General features: G+C 45.0%; 1 protein-coding gene across 1 annotated transcript in view; it reads left to right on the plus strand.

Annotated features, from left to right (window-relative positions):
- The first annotated feature begins 790 nt into the window (after positions 1-790).
- Positions 791-26,542, plus strand: part of LOC124996733 (ERC protein 2-like) — a 144,526-nt gene continuing 118,774 nt past the window's right edge. Inside the window, exons 1-6 of the mRNA XM_047570018.1 lie at positions 791-923; positions 3,703-4,820; positions 7,546-7,569; positions 7,727-8,482; positions 17,301-17,456; positions 19,979-20,146. Of these exons, the coding sequence (XP_047425974.1) occupies positions 3,957-4,820; positions 7,546-7,569; positions 7,727-8,482; positions 17,301-17,456; positions 19,979-20,146 (1,968 nt within the window). The 5' untranslated portion in view covers positions 791-923; positions 3,703-3,956. The remainder of the gene's footprint in view (positions 924-3,702; positions 4,821-7,545; positions 7,570-7,726; positions 8,483-17,300; positions 17,457-19,978; positions 20,147-26,542) is intronic.

Raw genomic sequence — 26,542 nt, forward strand, 5'->3', positions numbered from 1 at the left:
TTTGCGTAAATTCATTTCATAAATGTTACAAGGCTGTGTACCTGCAAACACATCCACCCCGAACCTCAGATTTTCACTTCTCTTTGCTAAGATGGAGGAAATGAAACCAGAGATTACACCTGTGATTTTCATTAGGTTTGAAAAGAAGAAAAGAAGATTTTAATTTGTAGCTACTGTAATGTTTTTTGTTTTGTTTTTTGAAAATGGATAGAGTGGAGCTTAATTCTGTGGGTTGATGATCAGAAAACTATATTAAGGTATTTCGTGGATTAAGGCATTACATGTAAAAATATCAAGTAACATAACATAATCCGCTACTGTATGAGCAGTGCAGCTTTAAATAGTTCTACTGTGGCACAGTCTCCTGTCTATTTTGGCCTCTGAGCTGGAAAATTTCGTTTTTTGTCTCATGATCAGGGAACGCCACCTGACAGAAGCTTTTCTACGACATCTGAGAGTGAAACCTTTCCAAAAATAATGTTTGTTTTAATTTGTATTTGATAAAATTGAACGGAAAAGAGCACTGCGCACATCTGTATCCATCATGTGGTGTCATTTTATACCAGTCTCGTGTCTCTGCATTAGTCAGTGAAAGTTAAAGAGTGAGACACTAAGAGTAAAGTTCCGTTTGTTTAAGATAATGCTTTCGTTATTGCAAATTACAGAGTAATGTAAGATCTCCCAAGTCCCACTCCCAACCGACGCTCATGTAGGTGTCTGAAACAAAGAAACCATCCAATCACTGCTGTCCCCACTGCCTCGCCACGGAGCCGGGTCGCGCACGCGCCAGCTGGGGGGAAGCGCGCCCACGCGGACCCGATGCCAGGACAGGTCATGAGCTGAGCCGATGAGATCATGGATCCTGCGCCGAGGTCCGACAGGGTGCTGCTGGGACTTCGCGGTGATGGAGAGGTTCCTGTCCGGTAAGACACTGCACGCCGAGCGCGCACCTTGGACTTTTGTGGCAGCATCCGGCTGCGTTATTTAAGACAAATGAAGCGGGGCTCTCAGTTTGTGCGGCAGATTAATCATTATGTAAGGCACTAGCCTGAACTCATGTAGCCGTGCGCATATGAACAAGAAACTAATCCTTCATGCCGTGGTCGTAGTAGAATTATTCGTCTGTGTCCGGGCTGCACGGTCACATGCGCAGCGACCGGTTTACTCGTGAAACATGGATGGTGCGGTGGTAGTTTCTCGGTTAGGTTTTGCAGTATGCACAGCTTTATTATTAAAAGCGCTCAAGCGGATAATGAATTGTCATGCAAATTAACGAGTTGTAGTGCTGCGGTTTTGCCGGTGCGTCGACTTTTCTCTTCGCATCAACAGCTGGCCGCCAACTCAGAAGTAAGTGCAGGCGCTTGTGGACGGATCGAGTCAAGCGCGTTTCTTCCTTGTGGTTCCATTTGAGCATTTTCATCACTGCTTTCTGCGTTAAGTGCAATATAGTGTATATGGTTTGACATGGCTGCGTAAACTTTGCGCGTCAATTGGAATGGACCATTGACTTATGCTACGTCCATCTTAAGCTTAAGCTTTAGTAGTACACAGAAAAACCTATATACCGTTTTAAAATGTTTAGACGCTGTTGGTGATTTCACCATTATACTTATCATGTCATTCGCACATTCCCTTACTGATTCGCTAAAAAAATATACCCAGAAATCTTTGTTTGTTTGTTTTTTACATTGTTGCCACATAATGCTCAAATCATCGTCTCAAACAATAATGGATAAAGGATTGACAGCTATGTTATGACTGACAAGCAGACTTAACCAATCTCTCAGTTGCATCCTGTGCAGTGAATCCTAGCACCCAATCCTCTTGGATTAGAGGAGGGATTATGATTTGGATTTGCCTCTGCTTTACAGACAGCCCCCAATATCTGGTCTATCATGGGACTGGGTTGCAGTTACTTTGATTCCTTGGGGATTGAGTTTATATACAGTTTATTTATTTATTTATTTTTAATTTGCAAGTTTGTCACACAAAAGTTTCAGATCATGAAACTGATATAAATTTTAGTCAAAGATAACACAAGAAACACATAAAATACAGTTTTTTTATGGGAAAACAAAATCCAGACATACATAGCCCTGTGTAAAATAGGGATTGCCCCCCAAACCTAAAGGCTGGTTGGGCCACCCTTAGCAGCAACAACGATAATAAAGTGGTTGTCATAACTTACATTGAGTCTTTCACAGCGCTGTGGAGGAATTTTGGCCCACTCACTTTTGCAGAATTGTTGTAAATCAGCCATATGAACCTCATGAACCGCCTTTTTTAAGGTCTTGCCACAGCATCTCAATAGGATTCAGGTCAGAACTTTCACAAGGCCACTCCAAAGTCTTGATTTTCTTTTTCTTCAGCCATTCAGCCATGGTCAGACTTGCTGATGTGTTTTTGATTATTGTCCTGCTGCAGAACCCAAGTTCTCTTCATGTTGTCAGATAGGTCCTATTTAAGTGATTTCTTGATTGAGACGAGGTGTGCCAGTGATCAGGCCTGGCTGTGGCTACAGAAATTGAACTTAGGTGTAATAAACCACAGTTAAGTTATGTTTTAACAGGGGAAGCAAACACTTTTTTCACACAGGGCCATGTAGGTTTGGGTTTGGATTTAGTCCCCCCCCCCTTTAATAATAAAAACCTTCATTTAAAAACTGCATCTTTACACCATCTTATATTTAAATTAGCTTGATGCTCTGAAACACTGACGCTCAAGAAGGGCACAAACTCTTTTTCACAGCACTACATAAATAAAAAAGATTAAAAAAAAGATAAGTGTAAGCGTATCCTAATGTTGGCCCAGTCTTAACACGCCACTTCGAATAGGATTTAGCCTAAATTCCAAGTCCCTATTATTGTCTTCTATATTTAGCTGATGCCTTAGGTACTGGTAGGTCCACAGCCTGGCAAAGTTTGACGATAAATTTGCTAGTGACCCCGAGGGACGTTAGATAATAAAGACCGGTCTTTTAGCTCCTTTATTCTGCCAAGGCCAAAGCATTTTAAACTGGGCTGTTTCTCATTTCAGACTGGGGCAGGCATTAGAATTCATGCACTTTGTAGCCTCTAGATTTAGTGCTGTCCATGGTGCTGAAATGATAATACTGGTCCAGCTCCCTTCTACTGTGCAGACTGTGGCTGTGACAAGAATTTCTAAACACAGAGAGTGAAGGTGTTAATGTAGACATGTTGTCTTGCTAATCTATAGCCTGGTGGTGAGAGACGTTGTTTTCCTCCCTTCCCATCCCTCCCATAACCCCAAATAAGGAAAGGAAAAGAATTTTAAGCAATGATGTAGTTCTGAGTGAAGGTGTCCACTAGACTAGAGCAATGGCTTCCAATCCTGTTACCAACCCTTGCAAATTTTGGCGACCAAGCATTTTTCACACATTGCAGGAATATGGGATGTAATATGGGATATTGGATCGGGCACAGTTGTACTAGATTAAAATTTCATGAAGTCTTCTCTTGTTTATTCTGTGGAACAAATCATGGTGAAGGCTAATTAAAGAACGGGAAATATTATTATTATTATTTTTTTTTTAACCTACAAGCAAATACGGCTTTCTTCTTCTTCTTGATCATCATTGCACTCATATTTTCAAAAGGGCAAGGATCTTGTACAGCTAACTCATTTCTAGTATATACACTTTTGTGATATTTCTCAATGTTTGTCTTCCTTTTACCGGTCTAGAATCCAAGATGTCCTGCACTGTAGCTGAAAGCACAATACCTCTGGCCCATGCGTCTGGGAGCCCTGTAGCCAACACTCACTGCCTCTTTCTTCTAATAGGACTAACTAAGGCTCAGCCTCATTCTCTACACAGTCAGGGATGGACAGGTAAAAACTGAGAGGCCAAATAGGTGGCCTTTCTTCATTCTAGGGTATGAAAATATTCTCAACTCTTAACAGTTTTTTCTCATATGTCGTAGTTTTGCCATACTAAAATGCCTTTAAACATTAGAGCCAAGCCCTCGCAGAGCAAGCTGTCCGCTGCTGCTGCTGCGAAGAGTGGCGCTGATGGCAGCACGTCCCATTCACGTTTCTCAAGGTCCCCCAAACAGGGGAAAGGAAAACAGGCTGTAAGCTCAACACCAGGGTGCCGCTCGGGACTAGAACCAGGCTCCGTGTCAGGGGGCGGGCCTGCGCCAGCGCCTAAACCAGCTGGGGGTCAAGGCTCAGAGTTGAGGCCAGGTCCAAAAGTCAAAGTTGGCTCAGCAGCACAAAAAGGCCCAACCCGTGGTTCAGCGACAGCTCCAGGAGGTAAAACCTTATCTATGGAGAACATCCAGTCTTTAAGTGCTGCCTACGCCACCTCCGGCACCATGTATCCCAGTGAGCGAGATACCTTGGAACCCTCCGGCGGGTACCCTAAAGGCACCATGACCCTGGGCCGAAGTACCAGCCGCTCCTCCTACACTGGCCGGACGACGGCATCGGGAAGCAGCCCAAACATCACCTCCTCCGGGACGCATCACTTGTCAGACACGTGCGGCGGCGACCAAACCCTGCTCCCTGCGGGGACATCCAGTCTGAGAAGACCTGGAAGACCGGCGCAGGCAGCGAATTCGACTGGACGTGGGGAAGGTTCCTCGTTTGACCTCCAGGCTCAGCTGAGGGAGCTGCAGAGAGAGAACGACAACCTGCGGAGGGAACTGGACGGAGGGAGGGACGGAAGGGCGGTTCCCAGCGCGAACAGCGTCAACTTCTGGAGCCCAGATGCGAAGAGAGACAAGGTGGTGAGGCGGGAGGAGGGAACGAGGACCTCAGTTGTGAAGGACCAGTACAGGACACAGCAAGAGGATGTGCAGGTGAGAAAGCTGTCAAATTGAAGAGTGTGGTCCAAAACACAGCAGCCGTGTCCTCTAAAACATGTCCCCTCACTGTTTAAACTCCACCAGCTTCATCATCACCACTTCGTCTTCATTTGAGTGGATGACACATTCCTGTTGATTTTGAAATCATTTTTAATTGTCTGCTCCCATGTCACATCGCGACTTTGACTCGCCCATCTCCTCTGCGGATCATACCTTTTGTTCCCATCTTTCAAGGTTTCGTAGAAAAGGATTCTGTGCACACCATTTTTTTTTTTTAAAGATGCTTGCCAGGCTCCGTGTGTTTCCATGGGAACGTGCACTAGTGGCATCCACTCAAAGTGTTAACCAGATTCTAAAAAAACTCTCAGCGACTCCTGAAGGGCTAGCTTGTCCGGTGTCACCTTTCCCTGGAGTCTGGCCCACTCAGCCTGAGGGTGTAATCCATCTGTCTGCCTCGCTGCATCACTACTGTATAGTTTTTAGTTGCGATTTTATCTCGTCTGCCTTCTGTTTATCCATTTGTTTGTGGCGTGCACTCCCTTACTTGTATGTCTGCGGTCGTCTGAAAAAATTAAGTGCTTGTCTGCAGGGAAATGCAATGTGAGAGGAGATTCTCATCTCATTCGGGCGATCTTTCACGCTGTGAATTAGCTCGTCGCTTAAATTCCTGCGTTGCACTTGGGCATGCAAGAACTTTAATCTCATCCGCGCTTCTCTTCGTAACCAAGGTGCCACCTCTGCATTTGTATTTATAGCCTTTCCATCTCACGTCGCCACTGACGGCGCAAGGACGCTCTTACACGCGTACCCACACGTTTTTATCTGTCTAAGAAAACTAAATTTATTACAAAAGTAAAGTGCAATCCATTAAGTGTCCAAGTTACCCTCCACCTGCTCTGTTGCAAGAATACCAAAAAAAAAAAATGCTAATTAATGTTTTATCCTCTTCTCCTTGCTAAACTACCTTGTCCTTGATTACTCCCCTGAATTATAATCTGTCAGCAAGTTTAATTTAAGTTCATATCTCTTACTTTACACTTTTTCCCCTAGTACTCATTCTCCCTCCATCTGTCTCCCTCATAGGAACACCTCCCACCCCAGCAGATTTCACTTTTGTTGACATTGTTGATTACTGACCAATGATTGTGCATTGCTGACTGCAGGTCATGCTTACTAGTTCTAATTCATAAATTCTGAGACCTTATTTTGAAAAACACAAAAACCACATATACACTTATGGACGTTAGGGACATTATTCAGTCTTATCTACTGTCTCTCTTATCACCTTCTCCGTCCCTCCTTTCAGACTCTCCCCTGTGTTTTGCTCTTGGAGGGAAGATTCCAGTCTGACAAGAGAACTTTATAATTAGCATAAGGAATGTCACCTTTCCTCTCAAGCGCAGTAACCGAGCAGTTGTCCCCAAGCCATCTGTTTGTTTATGTGCGCGTGTCTGTGTGTGTGCGTGTTGGTTGTGTGTACGCGCAGCACTTGTACATATGCACTTGTGTCTACAGTCTCGTGTGTGTTTGCGCGGGGAATTGTCCTCCCACTCTTGACTTAATATTCAGCGCTGGTTGTTGCATTGATTATCCGCGCTCACCCTCGCCGCCCTCCCACGTCTCAACTCCATGTCCTTGGCGCCCCGCACCTTCTGGACACGAGCAGAGGAGTTAGGATATTTGAGGAAAAAAAAAAAGAGTAATGGCTTCGCGCGGATGATAAAACTAGCAGCTCCACTCCAGTCAGCGTGTTTGTGTCAACGAGTCTCTTTGATACTTTCAGTGTTGTGCTTGTGTGTCTCTGTATTTTTTTTAAATTTTTTATCCTCTGTTGGATTTCCTCTCTGCCTTTTCTCCCGAAGAATGTTAACATGCATCCATGTGTTTCATGTCCATGAGGGATTCCCACTTATCAACCAGGAAGTTGTTAATGTACTCTAACATATTCTAAGTATTACGCTGATACGTGCATCATTAATAGAAATATCAAGTGTAATGTGTCCAAGAATGGTTCTAAAATCTTGTCATATCTCGGTATATACTCGAATTGGAAAATGCTAAATTGGAATGATCCCATTACTATGGGATGCCGTTGCTATATTTGGTGTGAAAGTGGGATATTTGTATTTGACTGTTTAAACCAACAGAATTTGACTAATTGACTCATTATTGACTCATTAACTGGATGCAGCAAGAGGCTCCCTGCATTTATGCCCGTACCGTAGCCACTGGTCTCCATGTATAAAAGAATTAGATCAAAAAATAGTAAGATGTAGTGGATAGTAGATGTTTAGATGCGCTGGAGAATACCAGATTGTGTAAATGTAATACATAAGAGAGGGTTTTGTCGTGCAGTTATCTAAAATAGAAATAAAACAATGCCTCAAATCTTTTTTTTAGGTCAAATTTTGGACATTTTTATTAATCACAGACTGGTTTTCATGTGGAATTCCTTCCATCTTTGTTTTGTCCTCATTCATTACACTGCAAACTACCAATACTACTACTCCTGCTTATGAAAACCGCACCTTCTGTGTTTCCCTCTTGTTTTGAAGTGAAATATCTCCCTCTTGTGGCCAAAGTTTGTAACTACATCTGTCTTTACAAAAGACGATTGAACTGCATCTGCATGGTTGGATATTTGGAGGTTTTAGTCCATAATATTTTGGCTTTATATATGTCTGTGTGTGTGTTTTTATGTCACAATTCTCTGCTACAGCCTGTGGATGTCAGAAGAAATAAGGTCTGTTTTTTTCTGTACCAACCATATTTTATTTTTTGTATGTATGCGTATATCTCGTAACATGTTTGCATTTTTAATTCGTACATGTATATTTAGTACGTTTTACAGGAAGACCTCACTGAGTTAATGGAAACTTTGTCTTTCTCCGTCTTTGTAGCAACTTCCGTTAACAGTTCAGGAGCTTCAGGAGGAGCTGAGGGCTCACAGGGAGATGAACAGTCGCTTGCAGCAGCAGCGGCATCAGGGGAACTGTGGCTCCTATCGAGAACTACAAATAGACCAGGACATCAGAGGGGGGCCCAGCCCTGGCCACAGTCCCAGACAAAGTGCCAGCAACCTGCACAGCCCTGGACCAAAGAACAGCCCCAGAGCCAGCCCGTGTAACACCTACAATCCAAGGCAACAGGAGGCTGACATCATCATTCACAGCCCTGGGTATGGCTGTAACGCCGCAGTAGCCGCGCAGAGAGTCAGCCCAGCCAACACCCTTCAGCCTGGGCCCAGGAGCAGCCTGAATCAGTCCATCCACAGTCCAAGCTACGGTCCAGTAGCGGCACCCAGCTCTAATTCCCTCCGGCCCTGTAGCCCCTGCCAGGTGCCCGGGTGTGACGGCTTTTCCTCACCCCCTCCCCAGGACCCGTCAGAGGAGAACTTCTTCCGGCTGCAGTCGGAGCACGACCGGCAGGCCAAGGAGCTGTCGCTGCTGAGGAAGACCATGGAGGAGATGGAGATGAGAATCGACTCTCAGAAGCAGACGCTGGGCGCCAGGGACGAGAGCATCCAGAGGCTGCTGGAGATGCTTCAGGGCCAAGGTCAAAGTCAGGGACACTGGGGACGGGGACAGCGGGCAGGCATAATAACCATGGCGGCGCAGGAGGCTGAAGCTCAGCTGGAGAACATGCATGTGAGAGAGGTGTGTATCTGGGTCATTCATCTATACTGCCAACATGGTTTTAACAACTAATGCACTATGTTCTAATTAATTTACAACTTTGCATTAGATCTGCTTTTTTTTTTTTTTTTTTGACTCCAGGAATCATTTTCACAACTATCAATTACGCCATGCGGTTGTTATTGCTGAAATAATATCTTCTCATTTCTATTGTTTAATATAGAGCGTGTGATAACACTGCTCACGTTCATTGCTTTGTGTGTGTGTGTTTGTGTCTGTGTGTGACTGTGTGGGAGCAGAAAGCAGCTCAGCAGGTCTTATCAATGGGCCAGATTAACATACGCACGGCTCTAAGCCTGTGTTCTGCCATGCAGTTTTACCATCTGATTCAGTTTGAGCGTGTGTGTGTGTGTGTGTTCCTGACTACACACATGCTCATATGGCAGTTGTCTGTGCTCTCCGGTGTCAACTCGTATGTGAGTGTGTGACTAAAGCTAAAATTTCAGCTGCGTATCAAAATGTAAAAGTTGTTTGGTACTCTCATGCTAAGTATTTTTTCCGTCTTACTCACTTTGTTGATCAAAGTAACGGCCCTGGTGTCAGCGGTGGCGTTGCACAGGTGTCTCTACATCCTGAGCCAGGAGGGCGAGCAGTAGGCTGCTCTGCGCTCCTCACTCCTGCCTTATCTATTTTTAACTCCTAAATCTTCTTAGCCTTTAATTTCTCTACCTCGTTGTTGTGTTTGTGTGCATGTGTGTGCGTTGTCTGTGCATGACCCCAATATTGTTTGTGTCCTAATGTTCTTATTTTTCTATGTTTGTGTTGTTCGTCTGCCTCTGGGTTTCAGTCAGAATAAATCAATGTGTGTATGTGTGTGTGTGTGTGTGTGTGTGTGTGTGAGTGTGAGTGTGTGAGTGAGCATGCGTACACATCTGGAGCCTATCGGCTTAGTGTTTGAAGCCAGAACACTCCCTCTCCGGGATGCCAGTGGCTGACGGGATATCCACCCATGCCGGGTGTTTGGTCACCGTGGTGATTTTGTCAAAGGGCCGTGATGGCATTTTAGCCCATGCTAATGCCACCACTGCTGTGCCTGTGTGTGTGTGTGCGCGTGTGCACAACTGTGTTTAATGAATGGGACCCAACCGTTCTGTGTGTGTAAGAGGTGAGTACCTGTACGCACACACGCAAACACACTCACACACCCACGCACATGCTGTGTGTTGTGCTATTTTTAACCCTTTGACAGCTTAACACAGTGAACACTACGGAGGGGGAGGAGGAGGAGGAGGAGGAGGAGGCGACTTGGTCTGAGAGATGTGTCAGAGGGAGCGAGGGAGCGAAAAGTTCTGTTTTTCTAAGGTAGAAAAACAAGCTGAATATTAATGTGTGATTAACGAGCAAAAACACTTTGACCTTCTTGATTGAAAAGAGAGGCGACTGTTGTTCTTTCATTTTTCCCACTAGTTTTCTTAACGTCTCGTCTCCTCTGAGATTGTTATGGAGCGATGGGGTCTCTGATGTCTCTCTGTTCTTCTCTGCATATACGCAGTGTGTGTGTGGGGGGAAATGAAAAACAGATTCACACACACACACACACACACACACACACACACACACACACACACACACACAAAAAGAAGTAGAATAAAATATTTGAATAGTTATTTATAGAACAGCAATGCTGTTATAAACCAAAAATTGTATTGTGTTGAGATTTTGGAAAACATGTTTAAAACACTAGACAATTTGTTACATTCAGCTTTGTTAACAAAAATGTGGAGTTGCACATTCAATTGTAAGGAAGAACTACATATTTAAAGACAACAACTGTTAATATCCTAAGTACTGAGTTACAGGATCTCAAATACTCAGGAACAAGACAAATTTCAAAGGTCACTTTACTAGAAATTAAGTTCAGCTTTCGTTACTTTGTGTAGATTTTGAGCATTCAAAGTTTTTCCATTTTTATTTACTTTAAGAGGTGGCCTTTGTTCCGTAAGGGCCTCTTGCGTTTCTTTGGTGCGGTTCGTGTGGTAATTCGCCCTTGCACTTGTTAACTGTGAAGGCGGGCCGGTAATAGTGGCGCGGCTAGTGCCTCTATTAGGGGGCACTACTTTCAGTTTTCTGATTAGCTCTTAAGGAAACTAGCCCAACTGCCTTTCATTACCACACCCATTACTCTCTCCTAAATGGCCGAGCTTATTTACTTTGAACTGGGATCATAAATGCCTCTATTTTCAGCCCGCCGCTCCTTTTATTTGTCCGGCGAACATGACACAGGGTTAGCTCTGTTGATTTTTTATTTTTTTTGTGGTGACGGAATGAAAAGAAATGTTTTGTATGCATATAATGAGAAACACTTAGGATATGTGTGTGTATAAAAACGCGTGAACCTATGTACGTCGGTATGCAAATCAGAGAATTGAGTGCGGGTCCACCGAGACTATCCCCTCCTGTGCCTCTGTTTTACCATTCATGACTAACAGACCGTGGCCATATGTGAAATCGCTTGAAGCAGCTGTTTGTGTGTGCGTGTGTATGTGTGTATGCCGATGTGCAGTATGTGTGGATGTTGTAGAGCCCGCTCCATCACTCCTTCACATGCTGATGTGTGTTGTCAGTTGACGGTGAGTGAAGTGGTGCTCTCTCACTTGTGTTTCCTGTTCAACTTTGTCAGCTGTCGGCCCGTCTTAGCTGCACATGGCCCGAGGCAGAAACGCTCTTTGTCAGCATATTCACTCGCGGAACGGCTGCTGGTCATCATCAGATCAGTAATGAAAGACTCAAAGAGAGCAGAGTTTTTCCATCAAGCAGCAGTGATGTTGACTGACAATCGTGCAATACTGGCAAGATCCACAAAGTGGCAGTATTTTACTAGAATTGCGCCCGTGTTGTAATCTCTCTAGCTGTGAGCTGTAAGTTATGTGTGATGGGACACACACACACACACACACACACACACACACGAATACACACTCAGATCCACGCTGAGAGGCATAAATCTGGGCCTAATTGACTCTCCCCAGCCGCCGGGTCCCTCTAGACCCAATAATAACAGCCGCAACACTGGTCTGTTCCTGCCCAGCCCTGACCCGCTGCCAAAGGCGTGCACACACACGCACACTCCCACAGTGAGATTTGCACTCGGAGATGGCATATCTACTTTCATACATGTCATGCTGCAGATGTCACTCGGTCTGCAGGGGCTTTGGATGGAGTCAGGGCCCCTATTGTTTGCGAAGACGCCTCACTCAGTGCGGGATCGTGAAGGCCTCGCTTTCCCGTTAAGAATGTAACAGCGAGCACTTGTGGCACCACTCGTTTTTTTTTTTTGTAGCACGACTGGCTTCAGAGCTCCTGCTGCTTTTCTGGCACCTCCTCGCCGTCTGCCCCCTCCGTCGAACACTGACGCAACTTCAGCAATGTAGCTTTAGAAAACTTTACAGTGGAAGCTCATGTTAGCAAATCCTTATTGTTTGGAATCGGTTTCCTGATTTTATCTGCATTTATTTTTCGGCTTATTTTCTCCCGCTACGAGGCTTGCGTTTTAATGTCCTCTCTCTCATCTGCCTGTGTTTATTTGTCCGTCCTTCGGCTCTTCCCACTCTCTCTTTCTTCTTCTTTGGCCCCCCCGGCTGATATGTTATCTGTTGTGGTTTGGTTAATCGGTGAAAGGCCTATCTCGGGCGGGGCCATTTGGGCCCCGTCATTCTTGATTGGCTACTTTCAACATGTGCTAATGAAGCCCCGCTCAGCATTAGAACTTAAATACTATAAGCCAACACACACACTGATTGTTCCTTCTCCCCACCAGATCTTGGGCACCACATACTCACCGCGCACCATTGACCTCCCACAGCGCTTAGGCGGAAAACTTTATAGGGACAAGAATACACCACCCCGAAGCTTCTCCCCACCCCCAAAACCCTACACAGGCTTTGACTCCCCCTGATTTTCCATTTTTCTTTTCAGACCGCTCTTTTAAGCCTAACGGGCTGATAGCGGACACATTTTCACATTTGGGGCAAGAAAATGTGTTTCCTTTCTTCCCTTTCTTCCCTCGCTGATGTATAAGGGATGGGAATGTGATTGATGAACGCGCGTGTATGTGTGAGCGTGTGTTGTGGGCCCGTCTAGAATCTGCGCATGCCGTAGTCTGGCGTACATGACACCGTTGCCTCGAGGCTAGAATTGAACCTTTTGACCGTATCCTTCATCCAGGATGCCGGCAGCACTTATTGCTATAGTGTTACGTTTGATCCTATTCATTCCATATGCTCGCTCCTCAGACACATGTGGAGCAGGGAAGACGGTCTTTGATGACGTGCTCTCTTGCATGACTTAATTTCCCCCGCTGAGAGACACAGCAGCTCCGAGCGCCGTTTCCGAAAATGTTGTTGATAAGGAGTTAATAGACACACTTTCTCGGAGGGACACAAAAATGCGCATGGGCGGTCAAAAAGACAGACAGAGTGACACGCTAATGGACATATGGTCGGCAGAAGATTAGATGTGTGGCAGCAGTGGGAATGCCAGCCTGTGGGAGGCATGCATGCTCTGACAGCGGTAATCCCTCCTTATCCGCAAATGACATGGACAAGAGGATAAGGTCTTTGTCTCCTCTCATTTCAGTTCACTGACAGAAGTGGGGAAAAACGTTTCAAGATTCATTGCAAACTTTTGCCTTTTTCTGCACCGATCAGCCACATTAAAACCACTGGCAGCAGAAGTAAATAACAATGACCTGTTTTGGACCTGGCATTCGTGTGGATGTTACTTAGACATGTACCACCCACCTAGACCAGACCAGACCAGACCAGACACCCCCACCCCATAAAAACGATGCTTTTTGATGACTGCAGCCTGACACACACACAAAAACATTTTAGGAATAAAAAACATTAAGAACAGCACATGGTGTTGAGCTGGCCTCCAAATTCACTGCATCCAAACTGATGAAGTATCTACAGGATGCACTGGAACAGAGGCCCCTTCCCTCAGTCCATCCCAAAGGCCCCCGCTAACACCACAGGACACCACCAGGAGGCCCGTGTCCATTCTCAGATGAGTCGCAACTGTTTTGGAGGCACAAAGGAGACCTACACAGTTTTTAGTCAGGTGGTCATGATGTTATGGCTGATCTGTGTATGCCTATTTATCATTTGTGTGTCCTGTGACTGCTTGATGGGGATTTTAGTGGGCATAGTGTGTATTCTCATTTTTTAACTTTTATTGAGAAGTGAAGTGCCCTGATTGTGTTTGCCACGTTCCACAAGCTGCAGTATGTGAACCCTGAACGTTGCCAAGCTATTATTGCGCCGGGTGGGATTTGTCTCATCAGTAGCAATCGATATTTATAAAGGCATTCATGTGTTTGTGCGGTATGTTCAGTTACTTGCAACGTATCTTGCCTGGGGTTCTGTGGCACGACCCTACACAATAGCTCAGTTAGGAGTCCTTTATGAGGGCGGAAGTGGCGTCCCAAAACTTTGATGAGCCCTCTGTGGTTCACTTAAGACAAAATCTGGGTGGGGATTGAAAGAGCAGTGCTTGGCAACGGCGAGGTGCCCCTTGAGCATGAGCCGCTCCCTCATTACCGCAACCGAGGTGCCCCAATCCAAGCTCCAGCGGAGCTGCTCGGTGGTCAGCAGATCAGACTGTGGTCGTGCTGGGGCGGTGTCTGGGTGCGAATATGTTGGGCTGCGTGGGTGCGAGGCGGGCGTTCGCAAAAGGAGAACATTCCTCTCAGCGTTGCGGTTTAAGTCAGTTTGGAGAACGAGAATGTAATACGACTTTATATTTGTTGTTCGGCATCCTTGCTCAAATCTCTTACACCTGCAAATAAGGCTGTCACAATAACAGGTATCTCCCAATTGAGACTGGTGGAGGGTGGAATGGTTGTAAAGTCAATCAGCTGTGGTGATGGTTTAGTAGAGGAAAGGGGAAACAGGCTCTTTGACAGTGACTTTCTGTGCATCGGAATATGTGGGTCTGTTAGCTCAAAAGTGTGTGTGCTTCTGTGACTGCAGAGCTGTAGGTCAGAGCTACCGTTAATTATTGATGGGAAAAGCTTAGCGCATGTGCTGGCAGAAAGTGTTGCTAAGCGAGAGCTTTTGCATACCACGGACATCTGCGAGAGAGACAGAGACAACAAGTGAGAGATAAGAAATCGAAAGATTCGGACCAAAGGGGTGACAGAGACACATCCATAGGAACTAAAGCTGGGTGATTCCTGCAGAATGAGGAACAGCAGAAAAATAGAAAGAATAGACAGCCGCACCTGCTGTTAGAGATGGAAAAAGTCCTCGGGAGAGCATCAGACCAGAGACTAGCTTCGAGATTATAGAAGAAGTTTTTTTTTTTTTTTTTTTTTTACTTGATGTGCGGCCGTGGATATTTTACCATTATTTAACACAAGACACAGTGTCGAGAAAAGACGACGTGAGGTGAAATCGTCCGCTACTGAGACTGATCGGTGACTCTTTTTGAGTGGCTCTGAAGCCGTGGGTGTTAGAAAGTGCTAAAGATGATGAGCCGCCAGGCCTATTTTTACCGCGTCCCTCCCCAGGAGCTCCATCGCCGCAACCAGCTCCAGGCCGATCCGGCCAAGACCAGAGCTCTGCAGACCGTCATTGATATGAAGGTAGGAGTAGCGGTGGAGCTCATTGCCACAAGAGATGTGGAATATTTTGCTACATGAGGAGTGCATATTGCTGTGATGTCAAATTTGTGCATGTCAGATCTAGGGAATGCACCAAGTTCATCTCCAAACTAATTCAAAATCAGTTGAAGCGTGTTGTTGTAATCTCATGTTCTGATCTTGTTTCTGCATTGCATTATTCCAGTTGCATGTTTTTTGGTTGAGTTTTATTTCTACTTCATACCACACGGAACTTTAATTATTGAAAAGGACTGGTGTAATGTGATCAGTAGCAAAGGATCAAGCCTGGCTGTAAATGCAACGCAAACACATACTGGATGCAAAAAAAAAAAAAAAAAAACCCAATCAACGTAAAGAACATTGTCTTTTTCGTTACCTACCATCTGCATGGCGGCCATGCCCAAGTAAAGTCAATTATTGGCCCATGCGGAGTTGAGCACTTATTCAATTTGTTTCAAATGTCACATATGGAAGCTTTCACTCTCATCTCAGCCCTTTGAAGTCGTTAGTGCTGTGAAAAATGCAGTTGACTCCACATGTGTCCGCGCGGTACACACCCACGCACGCACACACGCATTAAGTGCTCATTCAGCAAACGCTTGTTCCAAAAGTGGATCCTTTACAGCAAAACCACAGTTATTTTTCACACATACTTTGTGATTTGTCTGCCTATTAACAAACTGCACATGTGCTAGCCCGAGATGCCTACAGTGCTGTGAATGCATGAAAGGAGCCAAATTAAATCTGACTGGATTAATTACAAACGGGAAAACAAACACGATTGCCAGGAGGATTTGACATATGGAGTGGGAGAGTGAGAGAAAGATGTGCATTGAGCGTCTGTGACTTTGTTTCCGTGTTGTGGCTTCTTCTAAGTGGTGTATGTTTCCGCTTTGTAATTACAGAACACCAACCCCCCTTTCTGTTTTGACCCTGATGTTATCTGGCAGGTACAGTACCGTGTGCTCACCTCTTGGCTTCTCATTCACTCAACATAGGCTGCAAACATGCAGCTTATGTGTTTCTCCCTTTCCCCCTGTCATAAATCTCTTCTGGGGTCGAGTGCAGCCCCGTCTTATAAAATAATTTATATTTCAGTGGTTTTGAGGTCCATCTTTTATTAAAACAATTCCTATTGTACTCAACGTGTGTGTGTGTGTGTGTATATATATATATATATATATACAGTCTTTGGATTTGGCTTATTTCACTTCCTCTGAGTGATATTTTCTCAGAAACTGATAACAATCAGTTATTAAAGTCAGATACATAGCTTATGGTACAGAAACCTGTGCTTATGTGTGTGTAAGTCAGGAGGACTCCCATAAATGTCTGACTGAGACTTTTTGTACATTGGAAGCCTCTGCATATCCTCTGTGTTTGTTTGCGTTATATTTACCTTTTTGCATTCCTGCGTGGTCTATGTGTGTGCTTCTAGGATTGTATTGTATATGCGGCGGTGTGCGCCAGGCCGAGGTCAGATGCATACATGGTGCCTGTGGTCTGGGCTGATGGCATCACGCAATCTGCTTCCAGTTATTCAATTACCTTTCCCCTCTCTTCCAAGGTTTAGCATTTAAAGTATCTCTGAACCCGTGCAACTAAACAACCCCAGGACCTGTCCATGACAGACAATTGCATTCCTTCGTCGATATGGCAAAGGAATACATCCTGGCTGGACACAAGTGGCTGCCTCAGATTTTCCCCTCTTTTCCAGACATTCCTTTCGGACACATGCATAAATAAGTCAAAAGTGAGCTACAAGAGGTATTTTGTAAATATGCTGAGTGGCTGTTTAGCGCTATTTTCAGCTGAGGGGTTTTCATGCTTTTTAAAGTGACCCTCACAGAAATTGCATAGTGTTATTTATTCGTCCATACTTTGATAAATAGTCTAATCTAGTCTAATCTCAAACAAGCATCAGATCTTGATGGTGCCAATTTGTCTACTCGGCCGGCTGCAAGTGGGGATCACATTTTCTCAAATTCCTCTCCATGTGGGATTTTATGCAAGACAGTTTTGATGGAGGTGTAGATAACCTGACTCATTTGTAGACAGCTAGCCGCTCACAAATGGGATATGTAAGCCCTTGTTTAAGCCCAGAACTCCATTATTTATTTATTTATTTATTTGCTTATTTGCTGACTGTTTGCTCGCCAACTGTTGCCGGTGCAGGACACCAAGATCTCTTCCCTGGAGAGGAACATCAGAGACTTAGAGGATGAGGTCCAGATGTTAAAGACCAGCGGCCTGCTGCACCCTGACGACAGGCAGGATGAGCTCAAGCAGGTGGAGGTCTACAAGAGTCATTCCAAATTCATGAAGACTAAGGTAGAATATCTTGCATGCCACCTGAGATGGTGATACATCCACATGAAGTGGTGCATGCTTGTCTTGAAACGTAAACGGCAAGTGCATGAGAGCTTGGTGATGTGCATGTTACAAGTCGCCATTGCATGCTTATGGAGAAGCAAGTCAGCAGTCTCGATGGCCTGCTGCTGACTTGCGGGGAATGATGCACTATGTTGTGGGTTTTATTTTTTATTTTTTTCTAGCTGTTTTTGCTTTGCGCCTCCAATGTTGCATGACTGCCAACACTCCTACACTTCATATTTAAAGTGAGCTTCTGAGTATTAGTTAGCAGTAAAATGTTTTTTCTTGCCTCTTATGTATTTCCCATGAATGTGCTGTGTACTTCACCTACAGTTCGTTACCGTGTGTTACGATGGCCACACGCGCTTATGCAACTTACGTGACAGTTCTGTTCTGAAACAGCCACGTATCAGCTTACAGTCCACCGTGTCTGTTTACTGTCCTGCCTTTAGCTGGCAACAACACCTTAGAATCACCTGTCCGGGGCTGTGTACTGGATTATTCATCAGCGCACACGTGTCTATATCCCTGCACAGACTGACATGCACACATTTGAATAGGCACATGAACCGACGCACAAAGGTCGGGGAGTCTCTTTGGTTCGCTAATGGTGTTCTTTGTAGAACCCATTTGTCATTGCATTGGGGAAATTACTGATGCAATCACAAAAGAGATGTTTTTTTGTTTTTTAATGAATGTGGCCCTGACAGACAAATGTGCACCTACAAATGACAGAGGAATGGAGAAATGAGCTCTCTCCTCACCCATACTGACCTGGGTTGATATACATCAACAGTGATGGCCCTGGCTCTATGTACAGTCACGCAGGGAGTCACCGTGCACACGGATACACCACAGATTCATCCTATATCCTTGAAGAGTTTAGGGCCCTGGTCTTTCAGCGGTGGCGGAGACTGGTGTTGAGGTGCGACTCTGATAAGAGAAACCAGAGAGGGCAGCATCTCCGTCCTCTCCGGTTTCCTCTCTGGACTTTGATCCACTCAGTGGCTCAACAGTGGCTTCTGAGAACATGGCAATGGTATGACAGAGGTGTGGTTGAGCTCAGAGCCAGTCGTGCAGCTTAGTGGCCTGCTGTCTTCTTGTCTGTGTCTTTTTTAGGAGCAGGCCTTGTCACCATGCGTGTCTTCCATCCGACCAGCTCCTACCTTCCTCCTACCCACCCAACAGCCTTGGATCACAGAACAACCCGAAGTACCCCTCTTATTAGTCTCTCTCCTCTTTCATTATTTATCTCTTTATTCTCTTTTTATGACTATTTCAGTCCACTGCCTACTCATTGTAGCCCTCCGCCTCTTAGTATTTTGTCCCTAATCCTGTGCTGGGGAGGTGGGGGAATTTGGGCTCTTTCTGTGACTGGAGGTTGATCGGCCAATCTCAGGTCCAGTCAGAATTTCCATTTTATGAAGTGACCCCTGCTGAAACAATTCAAGAAATCTCTCTTTGAATCAGCTTCGTGCATTTTTGGCAGCGGCAGACGGATGACAGCCTTTTGTACACAGCCAGCCGCAGCACAGAAACCTCCCTCTGTTAGTGGATCTGATTTCCTGTGTGGTTTTGTGCTATGTTCTGGCTTTCTTAACAACAATCTGTCTCTGTGTCCCTCTGGGAATTCTTACCTTTTGGCCTATTCGGCTTGGTGTGTTCACGCAGAAGGGCTGGGGCTCCTCCTTGACGCCTGGGAGTGAGGATTGATCGTGAAGGGTTGGGTGATGGTTCAACATAAAAATTCATCGCCTCTCTGCATAAAGATATCACAGCAAAACTGACACATATAGGCTGAATTGAATTAATCACAAAACACTGCATTTTATTGAAAGTATTTTAGGATTCTCAGCCCTTTGACTAGCATTTGAAGAAACAAAACTTCTTTATACGTAATTGCATGACTGCATGCAGAATAATGCATTCCTCTTTCTTCTCATGAGGAAGAAAGTGTGTTGAAAATGGTAAGGTTCACTAATTGCATTGCAGCTCAATTGCATTGCAGTGTGTGCAGCATTGTCTTTGTGTGCTTTTAATGAAAAAAATTATTTTTTTTCCTCACTTTCAAAACTATTTCTGTATCAGTTAACCCTTTGTTGGCCTTCCAACTAGTGTGGTGACCACGAACCAGAGGGCTCCGACGCTTTGTCAATTCCCGACCAATTATGTTACTGTCACTAGTTTAGACAAACGATAGCCATGCTTAGGAATGGGGGATAGGCAGCTAAAATTAGCAACCAAGCTAACTTTGGCAGGCACTGGAAAAATGACTACAAATTCAAAGAATCACAAATTCAGTCATTTTAATGTTAAAGCAAGGTTTTTAACATTTTTCCTCCCGAATGGTCACAAAGTCAGGACTTTAAAGGGCAGGAGTCGGTGTCCACTAGATCGTTTATCAAGGCCGACAAAGACTCAGCTCGCTCAACGATGGCTGAAAGGTTTTAACATTGCATGTTTGTGTGTGCCATTGTCAGATAGAGCAGCTGAAGCAGGAGCTGAACAGGAAGGAGTCAGAAATGCAGGCCCTGCAGACCAAACTGGAAACACTGACCAACCAGAACTCGGACTGCAAGCAACACATCGAGGTGCTAAAAGAGTCGCTCAGTGCCAAGGAGCAACGCGCCAATACACTGCAGACAGAGGTAAGTAACTTTTGTACCTACCTTGTTGTAGTGGGTGGAACACTACACTATGCGCGTGGCTACTTTAGGCCACCAGTGGACTCGTGCGTGGGGGCCAGGTCAGTCCGAGGGCTCGCTAAAGCTGGAAGCTTTTTCTTCCTCATGTTTGAAGTTTTTAAATTCCACAGCTCTAATGATTTTATCACCGTTGTTAGGGATGGAGGGCATTGCAAATACAGAGTGCTTGTGTTTATGTGTGTGTGGGAGGTTGAGAGCTGGAGAACTCTTTGCATTTTTCTCCATCCCGTTCTGGGCTTGGGAGTGACGCTTTAGATCTCTTCGCGTTCTGCAGTGGAGAGCGACCTGCTAACTATGTCCACTCGACTTCACAGGAAGCAATTTGGCCCAAAATTACTTCTAATTTTCCATACATGTGTAAGGAATCTTGGCCCTAACCGTTTGCTGAATGCATCATACTTAAAGCAGTTAGAACATTCAAACCTCAGCAGAAAATACAAACACCAAGATGAGGGCATACGACTGTTCCACCTGCTAGTTTCATAGAACTGAAACATATTAAGTGATCTCCGGTGGCGCACTGAAAAAAGCATGCCACCGAGCGTACGGGAGCTCTGTGTGAATCTGTTAACGTGCGTGCATTGGTCTGTGGGCGCATGGCGAATGAGTTGCGTAGTCGACTACAAGACTTTTGACTTCGTACACATCACTGCGCTGTGAAGCCTGTCTTCTTCTCACTTCTCATAGGCCGCTGCAGCTGGGCTGTAATCAGATCTTGATCACCACAAACACACACACAAACGTGTACGCGCAAAAAGGAACATACACTGTCAGGCCTGATTGCTCGACTCTCATCTCCGGTCTCGAGCAATTTTTCCCGCTATTGAAGTGGCACCCCCCCCTCCCGCTTTAGGATGGCTAGAGTTTCCCGCACTAAGTGGGCAGACCAGAGGATGAGTAAAGAAATTTAGCGGGCCTTAGCGAGCCAGCCATGGACCCGCATTCCTCTGCTGCTTGTCAATCATTTAGTTAAGGAGGACGGCCGTTCTCACAGAATCATCCCTCTCACGTTCGTCTCACTGCATCTTCCTTTTCTCTCAACCATGACCGCTGGATATATACAAGAGTGTGCATGTGACTTTTCCTGATGGCTCTCACCGTGAGTGCCGTTGATGGGTACAGTAGTCCATTCCCCCGGAGACAGATTGGTGTCTCAGACTTGGACTGGCCACCGAACATAGCGAGCACTGTGAGCATGGGAATGAGAAAATGGAGGTGAATTTATTTGTCAGTCAAAGTTAAAGACAGCTTCTTAATGGATGTGATTGAATCTGTCTCCAGATAGCTGGAAAATGTGGAAAATAATGAGTGCGCACTTGTGCGTGAGCACTCCGAGTCTGCATAAGTCTGTGGAAACTTAACTCTTTAATACAGTAGACGAGTGTGTCTTTCCTGCCCTCGCTGGGACAATGCGGGGCTGTAACGGTACTCTGGTGGATCAGGTGACCTATCAGAGACCTTCCTGCATATTTAACCAGTCAGCTACAAAAGCAACAGGCCAAAAGTCCAGTTGCAAAGCTGGTTTGCGCCGACTGGGTTTCATTTTCTGTGACAAAATTGTTTTGTATCCTGTACGACTTGTGTAAAAGAAGCCAAATTGAACTTTATTAAGACGTGCAGGACATTTTGTTTGACTTAACTGTTCTCTGATCTGACCTGAGTTTTCAGGGCAAAGCAACATTCCTTCAGAGAAAATATTTTCAAAACCTCAGTTGTGTTCCTTGGATTACAACCAGAAACGAAACCATAATAAAACAATGACACTCGACAGAAATGCAGAACAGCATCAAAAAAAAAAAAAATAAATAAAAATCCTCACGAACGCAAGACATTTACAATTTACGAAGAGATATTAAAAGTACTTTATCAAACGTCTATTTGAGGAAAACCATATAGTTGTCATTTCAGAGATCTTCTGATCCCCGTCAGCGGCCTTATATCATTCTTTGGTTGTTAGTTGTTGTCCATACAACAATAAAGGAGAAGTTTCTTTGGACAGAGTTGTAGGAGTGTGCTTGTGTTGGACAATTTCTTCCTTTTTGTCTTTTTGCGCGGCAGCATGCGTATTGGTCCAAACATGTGTATGGACTAATAATATGACATCCTAACTGGGTCCACATTTTATTTTGCTCAGATTTATGTGAGCCTTTCTTGTTGTTGTACAAGAACATAGCACAAGATTAAGAGTTACTACTTCTTCTATGCTAGGTCTCCGCTTCTATGGTTTTTGAATTGCCAGCCCGATGGACTATGTCTTTTCGTCTTTTGCATGTGCATTCCAGCTTCTGTATCTTCTGCCAGAGGGAGAGAGTTTATCTCCTGGATTAGAGCGGTCCTTTATAATGTTTTTGGCTCGGCAGAGGCGCTGAGCCGCTTGTCGTGCCACACAGAGATGCAGTTCCCACTCTCTGTGACGCGGCAGAAGGACACCACGAGCGTCTGCTTCAGTTCATATTCGTGAGGAGAGTATAATTCATGCTTGGGATCGCTATGGAAAGGTTATTTTCCACATCGAATCATTTGTGTGGACTGGACAGGTGCTTAATTCAAACAATCTGGAACATAAATAACGCAGCACTGTAACATTTGAGATTTTCTTTCTCGCCGAATGCCAGGAGAGGTGTTGGGAGCAGCCTGGCCTTAACGCATATTTTGCAATGTGGCAGGAAAACTCTATTTTCAGAGAATACAGTCTGCGGTATTTCAGTTTAACTTCTTCAGACGTGACCTCAAATATCTCGCGTCCTCTTTCATCACCGCCGTTCACCGGGTGTCGGCCGGAGAGACCTCTGATGAGTTTTGATTTTGGAGGTTGAAACGTAATGACTCGGAGAAGATATAAATGGCTCAAGAACGACTTGAGCAACGGATGAGGCATACAAAATGAAAATTATTATTAAAAAAAAATAATAATAAAAAAGAGTCAAGAATACATGGAGCAACAACTCTGAAGAGTGGGAGAATAGAGCTGTTTGATGGATGTTGAAGGCTGTGGGCTTTCGTCAGTGAGCGATGTGATGGTGCCGTGTGTTGCGGTCCCTGCTGGACTATTTTTGTTGATCTTTCCTCGTTCTCGTTGCTGATTGATGGTTCGTATAGGTAGTGAGGCAGAGAAAAGATGTGGTCTCGATGTGGTTACACTCCACCCTGGTCGTTCCCCCTGCTGGGTTCTCTCTTTCTTTGCCTTTCTTTCTGCCTCATTCGTTTTCTCTGTCTGCTACTTTCACTTCCCTCATAATGTCCGACTCCATCTGTCTTCTTGCCTCCTTCTATTTCTCTCGTAACCCCTTCTCATCCCTAATCTGTTGAAGCTACGTCCACCAAATTAAATATACAGTAGGTGAGAACTCAATGAGCTAGCTAGATTAGACAGTGAAGCTAATGGTTGTTGGCTAATTGTCAATCTCTCATTAATTACTAGAGCTGTTGTGTGTGAGTCCCTGACTGCTGCCTTTTATAATATGACCTCATCTGAACTTGACTGACCATGGTCGCCATTCACAGACTCTACAGCTTGCTCCAGGGTTCCTGGGTTGGTGTGGTTTGGGATTCAGAGTGAGCAGAGCAGCATCGGGCCCCCCAGAACAAACATGACACGGTCCAAAATAAAGCCCCCGCGAGTTCTGCAGGGGCCATGTGGAAAAGCCATAAAGCGGAGTTATGGGGGTCAGAATGGGGATGAGATATTTAATGGTTTACGCAGGGAATGAGGTAAATATGAGCGTGACCGGAGGAGTCGGCAAACGCCGCGCGCCGATGAAAACTTGCACATTAGCGTCGATGCTCAGATGCGCGTAACACACCGTTAGTTACACGTCGATCTGTTTTGTCTTCTATTTTAAAACACACATAAACACAGAGTGTAAAGAGGGCTTCGCTTGGTGTACGGTCAGTCAGCGGCTGGTTAACCAGAAGCCAGTGAGGTTCTGATAGAGACGGCCAGAGACAATAGGCCCCTTTCTTTTTGTTCTGACCTCCTCACTCCTCGGGGTTAGACCACTTAACCTCTAATTTCATACATGCATGTGCCCACATGTGCCCATGGACTAACAAAGACAAACATGCAGCGCCACAAATATACATAGTTTTCACTTTCCTTACAGAAGGGCTCTGAATAGAATAATTAACCCGGAAGAAGCAGAAATATAATAAGGTTCTCCTTTCCTTTCCTTTCCTTTCCTTTCCTTTCCTTTCCTTTCCTTTCCTTTCCTTTCCTTTCCTTTCCTTCAGATTCAAGGATTCACAAAATCCCACAATGGCACTAAGGTGCAAGTGCCTGTGGGGTATGTATATATGGAAATGGCTACAATTTGTTCATGCTTGACTACATCTGGACACCACCCGTCTGTGAGAAAGGGAACACATGCAAATGCTTCGCCGTTCATACCTTGCATTACAGTAACATCCGTAGTGGGGAATCCAGTCGCAAGTGTCCGACTCAAAGCAGAATGCATTTGATCCAACCTCAGGACACTATTATAGGTGGTCTAGGATGTATTTGACTACATCCTGGGTCACATTAGTTGGTGCTCTTGGGTCAGTTTTGCTCCATTTATTGCTATTATAAACAATCAGATGAAAAGGAAAAAGCAATGTGTTCATTGGTAAGGAGAGACTTTTACTGAAATTTAATATCCTGTTTAATACGAATACTAAAATAGTCTAAATGAAAACTGACATATTATACAAGTACACTGTCGTTTCTTCATTAAAAATAATAATAATAATAATTGCATGTGCTTAATATTGTTGTAATAAGATAGATAATAATTATATTATCATAATTTATGTGTATGGAAGTTTCAAGGGTTTGAGTTATTATCTGAGCTTTGTGCAGGTTTCTAAAATAAGCTGCTCAAGCTGCATCCGTGAGTCTATTTGTAGTTGTTAAAATATTCCGCCGTGCCCCAAATGATGTCGGTTTTTATTTGCATACAGAGCACGAAACTAAGATCAGATCTCCGGTGCTGGCTGGCGACGCATTTAGAGACGCATTTTAATACCAGGTGTAACCACGAGCACTAAAATCTGGGCACTTGTGATTGGATTGCCCCGGTCGGATGTTAATGCAAAGTCTGAACGGGGCTGGTTAGAGTCTGCTGCTACAGTGTGCTTGTGTGTTTACCCTCACAGCGGGAGGCTTTAATGAGCCAAGCATTTTACATGGGCCTATAAATGAGTGCTTCCTCATCAGGTACAAGAAGAGAGGTTCAGAGTGTAGAAGTTAAGTTTGAGCATGCTCCATTTTAGTTGTTGCAACTGTGTGACCTGAAGCTTTCCTTGTAGTAATAACCTCAAGAATTTGGGATTGATGGATGGGGATAGTACCTCGCAAGCTAAAATTATGCCTCAAATGTTACAGCGCTGTCAGTTTTACAGAAATCTTGGCTGAGGGCCCCGTTTGTTGGAAATCACCTGGAGACGGTTAAATTATCGCATGGCCTACCGAATGAAGGAGTAGATTCCAGTGGTTGCATTTGAATGAAATAATATGAATAACACGTTGACCGCCACTTGTGCAAATCTATATCTGAACTATACAGCCCCGGCAACTGTTTGACTTGTTAATCAAACTCATTTCAGGCACCTACACTGCACATTCATTCTCCACATGTTTGCCAGAGTGATGGTTCACTGTGGTTTGACAGGAAATGGATTCCTTGGAAACAGGATGTAGCAACTGGCGCACAGCACTGGAAATGATCAGGAAAAATAATCAAAGAAGGAGCGAGCGTTAATGAGGGGGAACGCCTGCAGCTTCTCTTCCTTTATATGCGCGCGCGTTGCGAATGTGTATCTTGTATGTGTGTGTCAGCTGGAGGATGTAATGATGATGGATGGAGGGTGAACAAGGGATTGAAGCAGCTGTGTGCAGTGAGGGTTAGTGTGATGCTGCTCGGGCTCGAGTCCTCTTACGCTTTCAGCGCTGTGTATCCATCCACCGGCCCAATACCAAGATGACGACTTTCGAGTTTCGCTCGAACACATTCATTCATTCTCTTGAGGAAGATCTTTCCGACAGCGCATCTCCGGATCTTTCTCGCGGTGCCTCTACGTGTCCTCTTTTGTCTTGCTTTACATCTGCTCTTTTCCACGTTTCCCTTTGTAGCCCGTGGGCAGACAGCTGTGTTGCCATGGTTTTATCAACAGATGTTGTGGTGTACATGAGAGCGCTCCGCCCTGCAGCTCCTGCTGTGAGGCGGCTCACATCCGCTTATTATCCTGAGCTGGCCTCGAGGTGATCCGTCCGTTATACGACTCCCGATCAGAGCTCCGACTGTTGCCTCAACCTGGCTTTTCGTGACACCCCTCAGATGACACACAACCCAAGCCGCGGGA

Source organism: Mugil cephalus, chromosome 1 (assembly GCF_022458985.1).
Source record: "Mugil cephalus isolate CIBA_MC_2020 chromosome 1, CIBA_Mcephalus_1.1, whole genome shotgun sequence".
NCBI lineage: Eukaryota > Metazoa > Chordata > Actinopteri > Mugiliformes > Mugilidae > Mugil > Mugil cephalus.